This window comes from Epinephelus fuscoguttatus, linkage group LG11 (assembly GCF_011397635.1).
Source record: "Epinephelus fuscoguttatus linkage group LG11, E.fuscoguttatus.final_Chr_v1".
In the NCBI taxonomy this organism is placed as follows: Eukaryota; Metazoa; Chordata; class Actinopteri; order Perciformes; family Serranidae; genus Epinephelus; species Epinephelus fuscoguttatus.
In genome coordinates this window covers 23506213-23522665 of record NC_064762.1, presented here as the reverse complement: position 1 = coordinate 23522665, position 16453 = coordinate 23506213, and the positions used below count along the sequence as shown (strand labels likewise).

Here is a 16453-nt window from a genome sequence, read left to right as displayed (position 1 = left end):
TACCTTTTTCAGCGCTGACATCTTCCTCCTCAGAGAAGGTCACTTCTTCCTCGATAGTAAACGGGCGGTAAATAGGTGAGAGGCGATCATGTCTCCTGGTATCCGTGAAAAGCTTCATTGCCCTGTTCGTTAGAAACATCTGCAGCAGAGCGGCCGTAGTTTCCCATGATGACGGCGGCTTGGATGTGTTTTCTTGTCCGACGCAAGTCCTGATGCAGCGGCAGACTTCATTCTCTGGAGATGAATTACAATGCACTGATGTTGTTGTGGTCACTGATGGCACAGCTCCGCTTATGAAGGCAGCCAATATCAGACGCCATTTTTCTACAAAGTCTGCACCTACAGTAGCCTACATGTACTGATATAATAATAATAATAATAATAATAATAAACAGATATAACGTTACACATAACTTTAACAGCCCAACATAAACATAAAGTATTAAAAAGTAAAATCTGTCATTTTCATAGATGCCACTTTACATTAAATAAGAATAATGGACATAATGCAAAGTGAAAATACAGAAATAACTGTAATGTGTATGTCAATTATGGTGAATAGCCTAATAATAAACGTGGCTCTTGCAATAAAAAATAAAAAGTTCCTTATCTAGTTTATAAAAGCTGTAAATCAAATATAAATATTACATTACTGCACCTTTATTAGCTTACTTCAGACATAAACATGGGTTAACCTTAAAAAACAAACACAATTAACACAATTTTCCTATCCTCAACTCTGTCACTTTTCTAAAATTTCCTTATTATTTAATATTGATGATAATAACTTTATTTATATTGTACTTTAACTTGACAAAGCTACAACGTGCTTCACAGTAACACAAGAAATAAAATAAATTAGTAACCTCCACAGTCTAAAAGATAATAATTTACAATTATTTAAAGCTACTCTCACCTTTCTTGCATTTCACACAGTACTTAGAAAAAAATGCCTCCTGCAACTCCACCTCCCACCAAAGGCCTACTCCCCCCTCCAATTACGTCCTCATTACGTCTATTGGCAAGGTAACAGAAGATACACGGGAGAGGAGACCGAGTGTAACGTTACAACCAAGACAGTCAAACGCAGGAGTTTGACGCGGAGTTTTAAAACTCAACCAGAGTCAGTGATGACTGATGAGTTTTAGAATAAGGTTACAGTGCTAACGTTAGATAGTAGCGTTAACGTTACTAGTAAGTGGAAACGCACAGGGAAGATAACGTTAATGTTTCAGAGGTTAGGCAAGTGGTTACGTCAGTCGGGGGATCGTGGGGAAGACAGACAGCATTCAGTCCATCAGCTTATTAATAGCATTTTAACTTAAACAAAGAAAAGCATAAAAGTGTCGCTTTAAGAGAGAGCCATACTTAAAATAGCTAGTCAAGCTAACTGGCTAAAGCTCCATAGTTAATGAGATGTATTTTCATCCCTTCATCTCACTCTTGGAAAGAAAGCAATATTCGTTGGGCGGCATGGTGATATAGTGGTTAGCACTGTCACCTCTCAGCAAGAGGGTTCCTGGTTCGATCCTGGGAGGCAGCCTTTCAGTGTGGAGTTTGCGTGTTCTCCCCACGTCAGCGTGGGTTTTCTCTGGGTACTCCGGTTTCCTCCCACAGTCCAAAGACATCCAGGTTAATTGGTGACTCTAAATTGTCTGTAGGTGTGAATGTGAGTGTGAATGGTTGTCTGTGTCTATGTGTCAGCCCTGTGATAGTCTGGTGACCTGTCCAGGGTGTACCCTGTCAGCTGGGATAGGCTCCAGCCCCCCTGCGACCCCCAACAGGATAAGGAGTAACGGAAATGAATGAATGAGTAATATTCTTTATTTATAAAGCGCTTTTCAAAACAGAGTTACAACTACTTTACATGTCTGAATAAAACAGACAAGACATGAAAACAACAACTTTTAAAATAATTGATAAAAGCACGTTAGTGTATAAAAAATGATGAAATAAAAGATGATTTAAATTAACTTAAAACTTATGTAAAATCAGGAAAGGCTCTCCAATAAAAATATGTTTTAAGATGGGACTTAAAAGAGATCACTGACTCGGCTGACCTGATTTCCCTAGGCAGATCGTTCCCTGACAGCAAACTCTCTGTCCCCCTTTAGTTTTCAGCAGGGCTTCTGGAACAGATTGCCCGAGGACCTCAAAGAGCTGGAAGAGAGAGCATGAAGAATCTTAAAAGTAATCTGTAAAATCTTTTAAGTATATTCCGAAATATACTGGGAGCCGGCGTAAAGAGGCTAAAACTGGAGTGATGTGATCACGTCTCCTGGGACTGGTTAAAAGCCCTCCAGCTGAATTCTGTACAGTCTGAGGCGATTAATAGCTTTATGGTTCAGGTAAGGAAAGAGGCTGTTGCAGTAATCCAGACGTGATGACATAAAGGTGTGTAAAATTGTCCCTGTGTCTTTAAAAGTTCAAATGGATGGTATTGTTGAAATATTTCTAAGATGATAAAAACATGCTTGCACATCAAAATATTAAACTATTTCTGAGAAGAGAGCCTTTCTATATTTTCATATTGCGTTATATCAATTGAAGTATAAGGCCAACGTTATTCTGCATTATTTCTTATTGTCAACTAAAAGACCAAGCTCAGCATTCGTTTGTCTCTGAATACTTTATGACTTTAGTTATATCTATCATGAAAGGGTTCAGCTAAGCAAGGCCAACCTCTCATATACTTTGTTATGGCATCTAGGACTTTTGAAAAAGACTGACATTTATATTTTTTAATGTTTTATGTGGGATGTGTGGCAGAACTTAAAAGTCAAGTATGTAGGATTTGGGGACCTCTATTGGCAGAAATGGTATTTAATATCCAAAACTATGGTTCCATTAGTTTATAGTCACCTGAAAGAAAAGACTGTTGTGTTTTTGTTTTCTTAAAATGAGCAGTTTATCTAGATATGGAGTGAGTCCTCTATCACTGAGTCCTGAACAGACAAACCAAACACTGGCTCTAGATAGGGCCATTCGTGTTTTCCACCCTAGTTCTCTTCCATCTCTTTCACGCTTGGCACTTCAACACATTCTCACTCCAGTCTCGTCACATATAGACGTTTGGTCATGGACTTTCCACGTCCAGATGCAATGTGAAAGGTACCCTGGGTGAGTTGGTAATTGATGTTCTGGGACTCCGTGTCAACATGTCACATGCATTTGACTATTCTTTTCTCCAAGTAACACATGTGGTTGGGCTTAGGAAAAAAGAACAGGGTTTGGCTTTAGAATCTACATCACCACTCTCCCTGGTGAAAGTCAGTGTTTGTTGGACCCATCCACCACCTCTCCCCCCCGCCATACTCGGGCTTTTGCTGCCTTAACTTTTATTCTTATCCCGCTGTGTTTCCCCCTGATGCCACCTAGCGCTGTTAAACTGTTACGGCGACTGACTGTTTCATGCCAACATTAAAGGATGACTTTTTTCATCAGTGTCTGACTTCGCAAGTCACTGCCAAAGCACTGGATTTTGAGGACTTCGGAGTGAGACCAGGCGCGACACACTGGAGTTGCAGTTCTACAGCTTCACTACTAGATGCCACTAAATCCTATAAACTGGACCTTTAAGATGGGATTTTAAGATACTGGATACTGACTTGTGTGATTAAAATAACTGAATTTTTTACTTACTAAAATAACTTTCATTATTTAAAGGATGTTCTTTAACAACTGCTCTTGAAGTGCCCTTGGGCAAGGCACTTAACTCCAGCAGAGCTTCATGACAGGCCAGTGTTGGTCGAGTGCTGTGTCACTGGGCAGCTCCTGGGGGGTTTATTGTCAGCAGTGTGCCAGCAAAGCACAAGCTCAGCGTATATTTCTTTTAAAAGAGTCCTCATAACTGACATCCAGGAGGAAAGTTACACCTAAACTGCACCTCTACAACCTGCCTCCTCCTACACACTCATCTACTGTGCCTCTCTGTTTGTCTCCAAATGTAAGACATCAGCCTGCAGTAAATTCATCCTCCTCCTCAATCATGGTAACTCTAAACAAATGTTTTAGTGAAGGCTTCTGTAGGGAAATTTGCAGAAAATGAAACTAGTTTTGTTTTAAAGTGCCCTTAGCTATGGAGACAATGTTTATGGTAATGAAAGTGAGTGGGATTACTGTGAAGAACATTGTGAGATTGATTTGTGATGCTACCAAACTGATTTTTGCAGTGTGGTGTGCAGCAGAGGTCACCGAGAAATCATGTGGGTGCAGAGAATAAAACAGCCAGAAGCAGAGAACTGCCTGCATCTCTTAACCTTTGCTCACACTGCAGAGACGAATAGATTTTACACAGTGCAAATCAATCTGCACTTATAACATCACCTAACAATGATAACATAACCTTGGCAACGAGATAACACACACACACACATACAGAGTGTTCACTGCTCAGTCAAAAAGTCTCCAAGTAGACTTAAGTTAAATGGAAGGAAAATAATCTGTCTGGAAGAAACAAAATCAGAAGTCTGAGACACTGCAGTGTGTGCTGACAATCCCCAAAACACTGTGATTGTGCATGTAGCCTACAAATCAAGTGTTCATTTAAAAGTTTCAGTAAAAGTTATTGCTCTGTGAATTGCTTAATGGTTACTTTATTTTACAGATATAATTAATTTCACATTTAATTTATTTGACTCAGGACCATATCACACGGTATGGAGTACAAACATCCATCCATCCATCCATTTCCATCCGCTTATTCAAGGCCGGGTCGAAGGGGCAGCAGGCCAAGCAAAGCACCCCAGACGTCCCTCTCCCCAGCAACGCTTTCCAGACCCCAAGGCGGTCCCAGGACTGATGAGATATGTAATCCTTCCAGCGTGTTCTGGGTCTGCCCCGGGGGCCTCCTACCAGTGGGACGTGCCCGAAACACCTCTAACGGGAGGCACCCAGGAGGCATTCTGATCAGATTCCCGAACCACCTCAACTGACCTGTTTTAACGCGAAGGAGCAGCGGCTTTACTCCGAGCTCCCTCATAATGTCCAAGCTCCTTACCCTATCTCTAAGGCTGAGCCCAGCCACCCCACAAAAGTGGTTGTATCCGCAATCTCATTCTTTCGGCCATTACCTAGGGCTCATGACCATAGGTGAGTGTTGGGACGTAGGCGGTCCAATGCAGCGCCCGCATCACTGCAGAAGCCGCACCACAATGCCGATCCATCTCACGCTCCATTCTACCCTCACCTGTCAACAAGACCCCGAGATACTTGAACTCCCTCACTTGAGGCAGTAACTCTCTCTAAACCCGGAGAAGGCAAGCAAACAGTTTCTGACAAGAACCATGGCCTCAGATTTGAAGGTGCTGACTCTCATCCCAACCTCATCGTCTGCATTACATACAATAACAAAAAACTGGCACATGGCGTGGCTAAAGTCCAACCAAGGTTACTTAAAAAAAGGAAGGACATTCTTTAAAAAGCACCTAGTTTACAAATTTATTTTGGCTTATCTGACTGCAATAACAGATTTAATTTAAACATAGATGCTTGGTTTTAAATAATTTGGCAAATACCCTTCTCTGTAAGTCACTAAGCATACATTCTGACAATGAAACAAAATGTGATACTCATCTCCCACATGATTATCATCACGGAGGCTGCAGATCCTCTGGTTTCTATCCAGCCCTTTAACTTAAGGTATTCTGGTGTTATTTAATCTAAAATTACGAACAGCCTGTCTGTTCTTTTGGTTGTTCAGTTTCAACATATATATCACATGATGTCATACCTCTTAGCTGACTTTACCACTTTTGTATGAACTAATCTTCTTTTCTTGATCCTGAAACAGACTTAAGAATAATTCTTGATGTCACTGCCAGTTTCATTATACCTGTCAGGACTGATTTTGGTCACTGGAGGGCGCCAGAAACAGTGGTCTTCACTGTGCTCTGTCCATGGTTCTGAAACAGTCCAGACTATCTGTTTAGTTTTTGTCTAACAAATACATACATATCTAAGTTAGACTTTTACTCCACTACATAATGGAAGCCAATGTTGTACATTGTACTCCACTATATTTGTTTTCTTTTTCACTCATCATTTTTATTGATTTGTCCACAGAATACAGTACATTCTCACATAGAAAAAGATCCCATCTAGTCCATCATAACATTTCCAGTTTTTTGTTCAGCCATATTAGCTGTATTTCCTCTCTGAAGTCCTCAAGCAACGAATATTGAACCCAGAACTCCAGTAGCATGTGTCATGTAAAGGTAAAAACTGGTCAAGTCTGAGTCAAACAACCTACCAAACCACCATACAGTATGTCCCAAGTGCAGTACAAGACCTCACAAAGAACAGAATGTAAACCATCCCAGAAAGACTGTATTTTCATGCAGCTCCACAAAATGTGTGTGTGGTTTGGTTCCATCTGGCTACATAATCTCCAGTATGGTTGCTGAATCTTTGTTTGTTTACTTTTAATACTAGGTGTGATAAAATACCCAATCTGGTTCTTCCAAATAATCTCTCTCCACTCCTGTGATTGTGTCGTGTTCAGGTGAAATGTTCCCTTCTGGGATTTCCTCACCCAGTTCTTTTTCCTATGTGGTTCACTATATTTATTTTAAAGTTTAGGTTGCCTTGCAATTTCGATTATTTATACAAACCCAATAATTTATGATGTATTTTTATAGATTAAGCCGCCCAGCAGTATTTAAAGCAGTTGAAATCAGCTCCACCATCACCAGCTACAATGTTAAAGCAATGCTTACACATTATTCTGTCATCGTTCATTCTGTACAATGAGTGCCTTTACTTAAGTAGTTTCAGTATGTGTATTGCTACTTTAAGTGAAAAATTTCAGTACTTTAAGTGAAAGATCTGAGTTCTTCTTCCACCACTGCATATAGTCCTAGATAAAGTCATTTCCACTGCATCGATTTAATTTGTATTTGATTCAGCTTGACATAACCAAGACCTCATCTGATGTTTTCCTGCTTCCTTGGCAACATGCAGCATACTTACTGACTCTTTTTCATCTGATGACTCATCCAGCAGTTTTGCTAACACGACTGTGCTGTCTTCAACCTCTGCTAAGAAAATAAACCAAAAGACAAAAAAGGAAAATATGGCTTGAGAAATAGTTTTCTATATATATTTCACTTGTTTTCTTCACATTAGTGCCTTTTGACTGGTGTCCTGTCAGTCTTATCCGTGTAGCCCAGCACCAGGTTACAGCCGTAATGTGGATACATGCCTCGTAATGTTGACTGTACTCAACTATTTATACAGTTGATTCACACCGAAGCCTTTGTCTCTATTGTGTGTTTTGATTGTTTTAAAATTTGGCATCATTACAACAAGAATCTGCTTACAATAAGGTCGAGGTTGAGTTTTTTTGAACGTACCCCTTTTGGCAGTCTAAGCACCCAGCACATTCTCACTCCAACCTCGTCGCATATTAACGTTTGGTCATGGACTTTCCATGTCCACATACCGCATGCAGGGTGTTTGTTGTTGATGTTCTGGGACACCGTGTCAAGTCCTGCCTGTTACATGCGTTGTCGTCTTTCAAAATACACCTCCGTTTTCACAGGAAATTTAAGGTTCGCTTACAGTCCCTTTCAAAATAAACGCACTACGTCAGTACAACACTGCAAATTGACCTTTTTTTCCCTTCAACAAACACACGTGGTTGGGTTTAGGCAACAAAAGCACGTGGTTAGGTTTAGGAAAGAGAACAGGGTTTGGCGTCACAGCATATTAGAGTGCACCTGTATGTCACTGCATTAAGGCGAGACGTTAAACCACTAGAGGTCAGCAAAAACATGATCCTCAGGGGGCGTTAAGGTACTCCGAAGACGCATTTAAACATGAATGAAGAATATATTATTTCAAAGCAGTATGTCCTACATGCAGCCTGACTCAGATATCTGTATATATACTTGATAAACTGCAGTTTTTGAAAATATAAAAATACATTTTGTTCAGTTTTTACAGAGCAGTAACCAGTTTGGTACTGAAGTGCACACTTTTTATGATCAAAACAAAGAACAGCACTGATTTGTTTAATTCAGCAGCTGAATCTGTTTCCATTTAACATCCTTATAAACATTATTGATGATATTGACTTTATAAAGTGATACCAGCTGTGCAAAATTAGAAAACAGTGATGATTTCTGTCTCTTAGTGATGCTCTGCAGCCTTTGAGGACACAGATAATCAAAGCATTATCAGCACAGTTGTCTTATTTCCACTCCATATATAATAATACAGTGACTTTGCATTCAGTATCAGTGCAGTCAGAGACCAGTATGGACCAGGATGATAGATGTGGACCCACTGGAGCCTCTTCAGTAAAGCTTGAAATACCAGTTCAGACCTTTTGGATCTGCTCACCTGGATAATTATCAGAGTTATGTCTACTTATGTATCATGTAGGCTAAAAATACTTAAGCTGTTTTCCTTTCACATCGTGTGAGCTCTGACAGCTGCCAACACACCTACAGACCGTGTGAAGCTGTAACCTGTTTACCTGCGTGCCACCACACCTGTACTTAGAGGTAATTAGTCTGCAGCAGGTGTGACTGCTTCCTCGCGCCGCTTTCCCGCCGCTCCCCTTTTATGCAGCAGCATATTTTATTAAATATGATTGACATAATTTAATGTTTGAATCGTTACAGTGTGTGAAAACATCTCCACGCGTTGTTGTTATGATGCCATTATCAACACTGATACCGTGGATCCAACGTGCAGCTGCTGCGCAACCGGTTTGTTTCTGCCTCCTTCTCTTTTTGTCGCATTGGAATTAAAGGAGAAGCGGATTTGGATATTATTGGGGATCGGACCCAAGTTATAGATGGTGGCCGCCTCTGTGTAGCTGTGTGGTGACTATGGGATGTAGGGGGAACATGATTGTTAACACGCACACTGACCTCCGGTGAATTTGGGAGACGGGACGCAGAGAGCGCCGACAGGGAGGTCGAGATAGGCGGAGAAGGACCCCGCCGGACGGACAGCTGGGGACCGAACTGGAAGACGTCCAGCTGGCAGGCTGAGCAGGTAGGATGAATGAAACTGGAGGGTGAAGGTGTGCGCAGTGTCGCTGCTTGGATGCAACGTATGTCACAGACAGAGTACTTCCATAAAATAAAATCGCACGCCCCGATACGGATTGTTCGTAATGGGAAAAAATCTGACTCCAAACTTCATTCACCAACCGGACAGTTTAATGTTGCGTGGCTCCTTGGAGGCAGGATTATGTAGCACAGTAGAGTTTCAACAATTTTCCAAATTGATAGAGAGGACTCGTTAATTCGGCTAACAATTCACAAAGATACACCTTGATTTAATCATATTCTTGGTTGTAGAGTTACTTTTCATGGCAGCCTATTACCACACAATACTCCATACAATGATCTGCGGAGGCCAGTAGTCAGCACTGTGACTCAGGCATAAAAACACAAATTATTTTGAAATGTAGTCCTTTAAAGGAAATTACGTGCATGCCGAATTTCTCTGGGGATGCCAACAAAATCTTACAAAGATTATTAAGTGCGTGTACTGTGCGTTTGTCTTCTCAGTAACCACGGCAACCTTAAATCGCTGAATTTATTAATGGAGTTTGGTTGATTCTTCGCAGAAAGTCGGCCATGTGTTACATGCAACTCCACAACACTGCAGGGGAGCCTGTGTGTACGTCATAAGAAGTGATGCTATCATTTTAACACATCTGTGGCTCTATGTTGCACAACATTGCTTTATATCAAATGTATGTAAAAGCTGTATAACTACCAGCTCTTAATTACTGAGTAAGTATTTTAATAATCTGACAGCTCATGTGAGGTGGTCAGCAAAAACTGCAGGCAGAGGGCCACTGGTAGGAGTTTGTTCTGTAAGAAACAATAATCTCAAAGGGCCCCACTGTCATGTCAGGGGGAAATGTTTGGGCTGAGTGCTTTTTTTGACATGTCGTACTCCATTCATTCTGCTGATCAAGAGTTCAGCAGTGAGTCATACTCATGAAACATTTATATTTATTCCCTCCCATCCAGACGGCAGTGGGCCTCACAGAACAGAGGACGCAGTGAAGGACACTGGGGTAGACTGTCCAGATACCCACCCCAGCTGGATCATGGGTAACCAGACTGGCAGAGAAAGTCATGGCACTACAGGTACCTGAGGACAAAGGCAAACAACACAATAACAAATAGCTAGTTTTATTTCAATTATATTAGATTTTTTTAGACACTTTTCAAAGTACAGGTGATTGAGAATACTGCTGTTTTTAAGTTACTGCACTGCACATGACCAGATTTCTCACACATGCTTGAACAGACAATGGTAATTACACTGAACACAGACTATTTTTAGACTGTTCTCCTCCTGGTTCTAAGACAGAAAAAAATGTCCTCTGAAGTTTTTTCTTTTGTGAAGCTGAGGAGTAGAACGAGCCTTCACACTGAGGTGGGAATCAGCTGAAACATTTGTACTTGTTACTCTTCTGCCTTAAAAAAGAATGAAAATGCAGAACACAGAATAATGAGGACTTCAGAGGGCTGCTGTGTGAACCAGTTTATTTCAGTTGCAATATGAGCTTTTACTGGCTTTAGCACAAACAAGGTTGAAAGTTTCACATCACGATTATCCTGGCCAAAGAAATTGTGATTCACGATATCATCCTGATGATCATCAAAATAAGCCTAAAAATGTTTCTCTCGTGTTTTTATCACATCACAGATGGGACATATCTCTTTTTATTGGAAAAACAAAACAATATTTGAAAGCATATCTTTTAATATGAAGTATGCCAATGATTGATTAAGATCTTTGCAGGGGTTTTTGAGGTAGGTGTTCATGCAGCCTTTTTTTCGCAGTCTCTTTTATTATTGGTTGCCCAGCAGTCTCTTTGGGTGCTACTGGACATGATATTCACGATTATCTTGATAATGGAAATTCACCATGATCAACTTACTGTTTTTATTGTGATCCACGCTAAAATTGTATCATCCCATCCCTACCAAAGACCATTCATCATATCCTTTTGTTTGCCCAATAAACACTGATGCCACAGAACCAGGAATAACACAATACAGATGTTAGAAAGCCAAACTCTTTAATATCTTTGTAAATGTAAAAGCAGATGTGAGCATCCCTTTCCCACTGATAGACACTGTAGATGTTCCCTATTTGTTTAAATGAAATTCTTGTGTCAGGCACTGTAAGATCACAGAAACATCTCTTGGCACAGGGGAAGTGATGAATCAGATTTTTTGCAGTGAAACACAAACTGCATCTCAGAGGATTTACTGAAAGTTGGATCCAGCAGCATCACATCTTTTAGTCTCTCTCATGCCATCAGTATCCTTCGGTTCAAAGCATCGCAGACCAGCTGTCATTTGGCTCTGCTAATGTGTGAAATTGCCCTGAGCAGCTTTACACGTCGTGTTTGCTAACTGAAGACACTCAGTCTGCCGCTCGGTCGGTTTAATTCTCACTTACAGCTGTTTGAAATGCTGCTGCTTGTTTCCCTCTCTTGGCTGTCAGTATGCAGGAAGTAGACTCAGGCTAGAGGATGAGAATAGCTCCCCTGCTGTAACTGTGCAGACTACATCGTGCCGCTGCGAGGGAAATGATGAGTCTGCAGAATCCTGCAGTACAACACAAGGACAAGGAGGGGTAGCATGAAAAGATCTGAGTCAAAGGAGGTGGTTGATCCCTGTAGCCTGCCCAAATCTGTTTAGAGACGGTGCACAACATAAACAGCATATTATCAGCATCTTACAGAAAGCACAAAGCTCTAACACTGACAGCAGATGTTTCAGAGTACAGAAGCCACGCCAAACTGCTGAAAAAAGTCAGTGAGATCACCCTGAAAAATGTCTTTCAGAGGTTAATGGTTTATGCGGAGTACTGGCAGCGCTGATGATGGGTGTAATCTCCTGGTGGTGGCAGTGAGAGCAGCTGTGAGATAGTAGATCAGGGTAAAAACGCCTCTTCTCCTGGATCTTGCCACATGGGGGAACAGTGTGTAAGTGTTTTCCTGCCAAGACACTGGCAGCAGAGGCTTTTTGCTGCATCAGTCAGCCCAGGACAGTAAATAAGGGAGCAGTGCTTACATCCGCATCGAGGAACAGAAGAGGGGGGCTTTGCATTCAGCACATTCTACTTACGTTAGATCATTTACGGCTCAGGACGGTCATATTTTCCTCTTTTATCTCTCTGATGTTTGTTTTCTGTTGCTCCTTATCTGTTTTACAATTTATTTTCCCCCCTCTTAGGTTCTCCTTTAGATTTCTTCCACACGCCTCCCACCACACCCTCAGAGGCAGAGCTGACTGCCATGGCCTTATCCTCTGCAGCTTCCTCCAGTAAGGCACAGACGCCGTCACCAGCCGGCAGCGCCACCCCCTCCACCACCTCTCCACTGGCCGAATGGACACAGAAACTGTCTGCTCCCTCAGAATGGGCTGTGATAAGCGTGGACAGCGTCAGCTCAGAGACAAAAGTGAGCGATGCAGCAGGGAGGCACGGGAAGGCAGCAGGCAGCCCGGTCAGCCCGGCGTCCCTGCCTGCGTCCAGAGGATCACCTTCAGAGCAGAGCTGGCAGGAGCGGGACAGTGGACTGGAGCCGCAGGCTGCAGCGGAGAGAGCCGGAGAGGAGATGACCCTGGTTTTACTCAGTCTGATGGAGCACTACAGGGCCTCACTGGGCCTGTCACCCAACACTGATGTCACGACAGGAGCAGTTGGTAGGTCCATCTTCACTGTTTTGTTTTCTTTAAGACACTAAACTGTTACTGACCTCTGTCGGAGATCAGGAAAAACTGCAAAATGTGGCTCTACCTTTTATGTAAAGAACCTCCATAAAATATTGAGTGCCTTTATGATTCAGAACTTGTCTCCACGCGGCTCTCAACAAGGAGGTGGCTAAGGTGGCTAGCGGCTAACAGCATGAACAGTGCTAACAATGGCAACAGTGCTGACAGAGCTAACCAGGGGGGAAATGGAGGGTAGGTGCCATGCTTACACAACGACACAGTCCAGATATCAGCGGTAACTACCGTATGAGCACAGTGCAGAGCAGCGATAATAAACTAACCATAGGGACTCTCGTGCACTAAAATGCACACACAGCTGGACCGTCTACCACAACAACCAATAAAAGAGCTCGGATTACAACACACACAGGGAGCATGACTTCATTCTCTGCTCAGGACGCCATCTCTCCACTATATCTTCACATAGTAAAAGTGGATTGCTGTTATATTAATGTTCTGAATATTATATAGAGTTCCTTTAAATCTAACTATAAAGCAAGAAATCACAACCTCCTCGCTATGTGAACAAGTATGAAAAATAATTCTACCCACCTACTTAGAGATTATTAGCTGGGTCTCAATTCAAGGGCTGCACGTCCTTTGAAGATCGTATCAGCCAAGTCAAACAGTCTCCGAAATGGGACGGTCTGGTCTGGATTTCCTGGTTGCATCACCAGTTGTTCTCGCCCCAACCCGTTGGCATTCCTGTTACCTAGCAACCAGCTGTGCTTGAAGAAAGAAGGAGTAAGCTCGAAGTTAGTTAGTCCTAAATCATGGACCCAAAGATTGTTATATACATATATATTTTTAATTTATATACATGAGGAGATGATTCACCGCCGGAGATATTGCCGTTTGATATATTTCAGGCTGGTGGAGGACTGTTCTCAGTCTCAGATTGTTTAAGCTGAGTGCTTTTAGCTAATACTTATGGTAACAACAGTTAACCATTAGCTAGTTAACAACTGTTCGTTAACTTGATATATAATCATCACTGGCGCGCAATGCATCTTGGGATAGGCTGGGCCACAAAGGATTTATCCATTGCATCCTCCAAATTCTGGGAAAGAAGGCTCCATGTTTTTGGCCTTTGAATCAGGCTTTCATTTGGAACCTTTGAAATGGGACGGCCTTGGTCACGCTGATGTGACACAATCAGTCTTCAAATGCAGCCTTTGAAGGCTGCAGCCCTGAATTGAGACACGGCTATTGATAACTTGTTGAAAACTGTCCCTGTGATTCCTTGGATTAATTCAGATTCATGTGATTGTGATTTAAAAGTGCAACAAGGATGTTTTTGGGGTAGTCTTGCACAAGTGAATTAACACAGCATATGGATTAAGTAAATGGACAGAGAAGGAGGAGCAGAGGTTCTTCAGTGATGTAGTATTTGCTTGCATGAGACACATTTAAGAAAATGATCAAAATCAAAACATCAGAGGCCGGATGGGTCAGGTCCAGAAACACTGGATCCAACATTTCCCAAGCAACTCAACAATAGCATCTTTGCCTGACAAATGCCTGCTTACCAGTCTTCAAGGTTTACAGGGATGTTATTAGTCCTTCCTGTTTTGTTAAAGGTATTGTACGCAGGAATTTTTGGCTGCTGTTTGTAAACACCATTGAGTGAAAGTGTAAGCCAAACCCAGCTTTGTCCATTTGGTGTTTCACTTTGCTGTATTTGAGTTTTCTTCTGCACTTTGTCCACAATTTTGCCCTAAATGCAGCTATCAGACTTCTAAATCTATTTTGACTTAACCTTGTGTGCTTATTTTGTTTGAATTGTTTTTCAGAGCTGCTCAGGCGCTTGATAACAGAGAGAGATGAGCTGGTGGAGGAGGTGGACACACTGAAGGAGACGCTCAGGGTGAGTCGCAGGCCCTGTGACACCCTGAGGCCCTAAAAATGTCCTGAACCTCACAAACATTTATTGGTTGTGCAACAGAGACTTTGTTGTATAATGAATAAAATCTTAAATTCTAAATTCAATTTACTTTTTCTTTGGCACTGTTGTCTTTAAACTATTAGTCATGTAACGTCACTTCAGTATATGTATTCAAATAGCCTTGGAGAACAGAATTTATACAAATGTTCATATGTTACAGAACAAGCGGCTTTTATATTTAGAATACAGTATTTATTCTCCATTTGGTCCTCTTTCTTTTGTCCTCCACGACAGACGGAGAGGTCGGAGTGGCATCAGTTCCAGTGCGACCTGCAAGTTGCGGTGTCTGTGGCCGACAGGCTGCGGGTGGAGTCGGACCAGGCTCTGGGTTTGCTCCAAGAGAGCCACAGGGCCGTGGAGGAGCAGCTGGCCCAGGCCCTTAGCAGACAGCAGGACACGGACAGGGAGCTGGAGAGTCTGAGGGCCGAGCACAGAGACGTCTGCTGCAAACTGACTGAACTCACCCTGCAGCAGCAGCAGGAGCGAGCCGAGCTGGACGCTCTGAGGAGCGCATGCCGGGTGAAAGACACGACAGGCCGTGATAAACGGGCAGAGAGACAAGACTCTGAGGAGGGGCAGGGGGAGGATACACAAAAGGTTATGGAGGAAAAAGTCAACACAGAAGCTAGAAATGCTGAAAAACAAGAGGAGGAGAGTGACACAAATAAAGAGGTGGATGCTCAAGTTGTAGATCATGATCCTGAGGAGGCGAATGGATCAGGGAGCACGCAGCTGAAAGGGAAAGGAGTGGCAGAGGGATACCTGCGCAGTTTGGCTGCCCTGGAGAAGAAGAAAGATGGGAGGGATCCGAGGAGGATTGTCATGCTGTCTGAAAGATCATGGTGAGTCTACATTAACACTGACAACACACTCCCCTATAAACAAAAGACAGTTTTATAAAACATTCAGATAAATGTCTTGCAGGAGTCTTTCTCGTCTCCCGCTTCCATCTGACTCCTCCAAGGAAAATGGCACCTCAAAAAACACAAGCACAACACTGCCGCTGTGTAAGGTACAGCACTTGAAAAGTATTCTATCACAGTAATATGGATGATATCTGAGTGATTAGGGAGTTAGGGAACACTTACATTACTGTGGAATAATCTAGGCATTTGTAGAATCAGTCTCCTAAACCTTTCCAGAAAGAAGAGCCGCCGAAACGAAGGAGGTTGGACCGGATTTTGCAGCGGCAGGACAGCTGGTCCAGCTTTTACACAGGTGAGGTTAAAACCGACAGCACTTAACACCTTAATGTTCTTTTGGACAGCTCAAGTAAGTTGTAAGAGTGTGGCTGCGTTTTTTTTGTCCTGCAGGAAAACAAGATGAGGACCAAAGCTCAGATTCCATCAAGTAAGTGACTCTTAGGCTCTTTTTCTTTGTTGATACTGACATCTCAACAGACAGTAAAAAGACGGAGAGACTGATAGATGTTTAGCATGACTGAGTCGCAGTAGCATTTTCAAATCGACCATGAAATCACACTCAAACCTAGCCACAATCTCATCATCATTATATTTGGTTTACTCTTCACTGTATAGTTTTATTATTGTCCCTTATGTTCTGTGTTTAAACACTCTGTTACTATGTAAAGAATCAAGTTGTTCTTAAAACTGTAGTGAAAGCTGTTCTTGCCTTCCCAGATCTCAGGATGGTTTCAGTGCTCTGCTGAGGCGTCATGGCGGCTCCAGAAGAAACTCCCTGCTGCGCTGGTCCCAGGGTCGTACCCAAGGTTATAAGGTCAGAG

At 42.3% G+C, this 16453-nt stretch overlaps 2 protein-coding genes across 6 annotated transcripts in view; one reads left to right on the top strand and one right to left on the bottom strand.

Annotated features, from left to right (window-relative positions):
- Positions 1–319, bottom strand: part of LOC125897621 (disks large-associated protein 2) — a 127892-nt gene extending 127573 nt beyond the window's left edge. For all 4 annotated transcript variants that reach the window (XM_049591039.1, XM_049591040.1, XM_049591041.1 and 1 more), the window contains exon 1: positions 4–319. In XM_049591039.1, coding sequence (XP_049446996.1) covers positions 4–139 — 136 coding nt within the window. In that variant the 5' untranslated portion in view covers positions 140–319. The remainder of the gene's footprint in view (positions 1–3) is intronic.
- Positions 1–16453, top strand: part of LOC125897622 (cytospin-A-like) — a 120663-nt gene that overhangs the window by 101152 nt on the left and 3058 nt on the right. The window contains exons 1-9 of one of the 2 annotated variants that reach the window (XM_049591045.1): positions 8480–9006; positions 9999–10118; positions 12225–12695; positions 14558–14631; positions 14944–15551; positions 15634–15721; positions 15852–15927; positions 16023–16059; positions 16350–16446. In XM_049591045.1, coding sequence (XP_049447002.1) covers positions 10079–10118; positions 12225–12695; positions 14558–14631; positions 14944–15551; positions 15634–15721; positions 15852–15927; positions 16023–16059; positions 16350–16446 — 1491 coding nt within the window. In that variant the 5' untranslated portion in view covers positions 8480–9006; positions 9999–10078. Of the gene's footprint in view, positions 1–8479; positions 9007–9998; positions 10119–12224; positions 12696–14557; positions 14632–14943; positions 15552–15633; positions 15722–15851; positions 15928–16022; positions 16060–16349; positions 16447–16453 lie in introns of those variants that run through there. The other variant, XM_049591046.1, reaches the window with a different exon arrangement.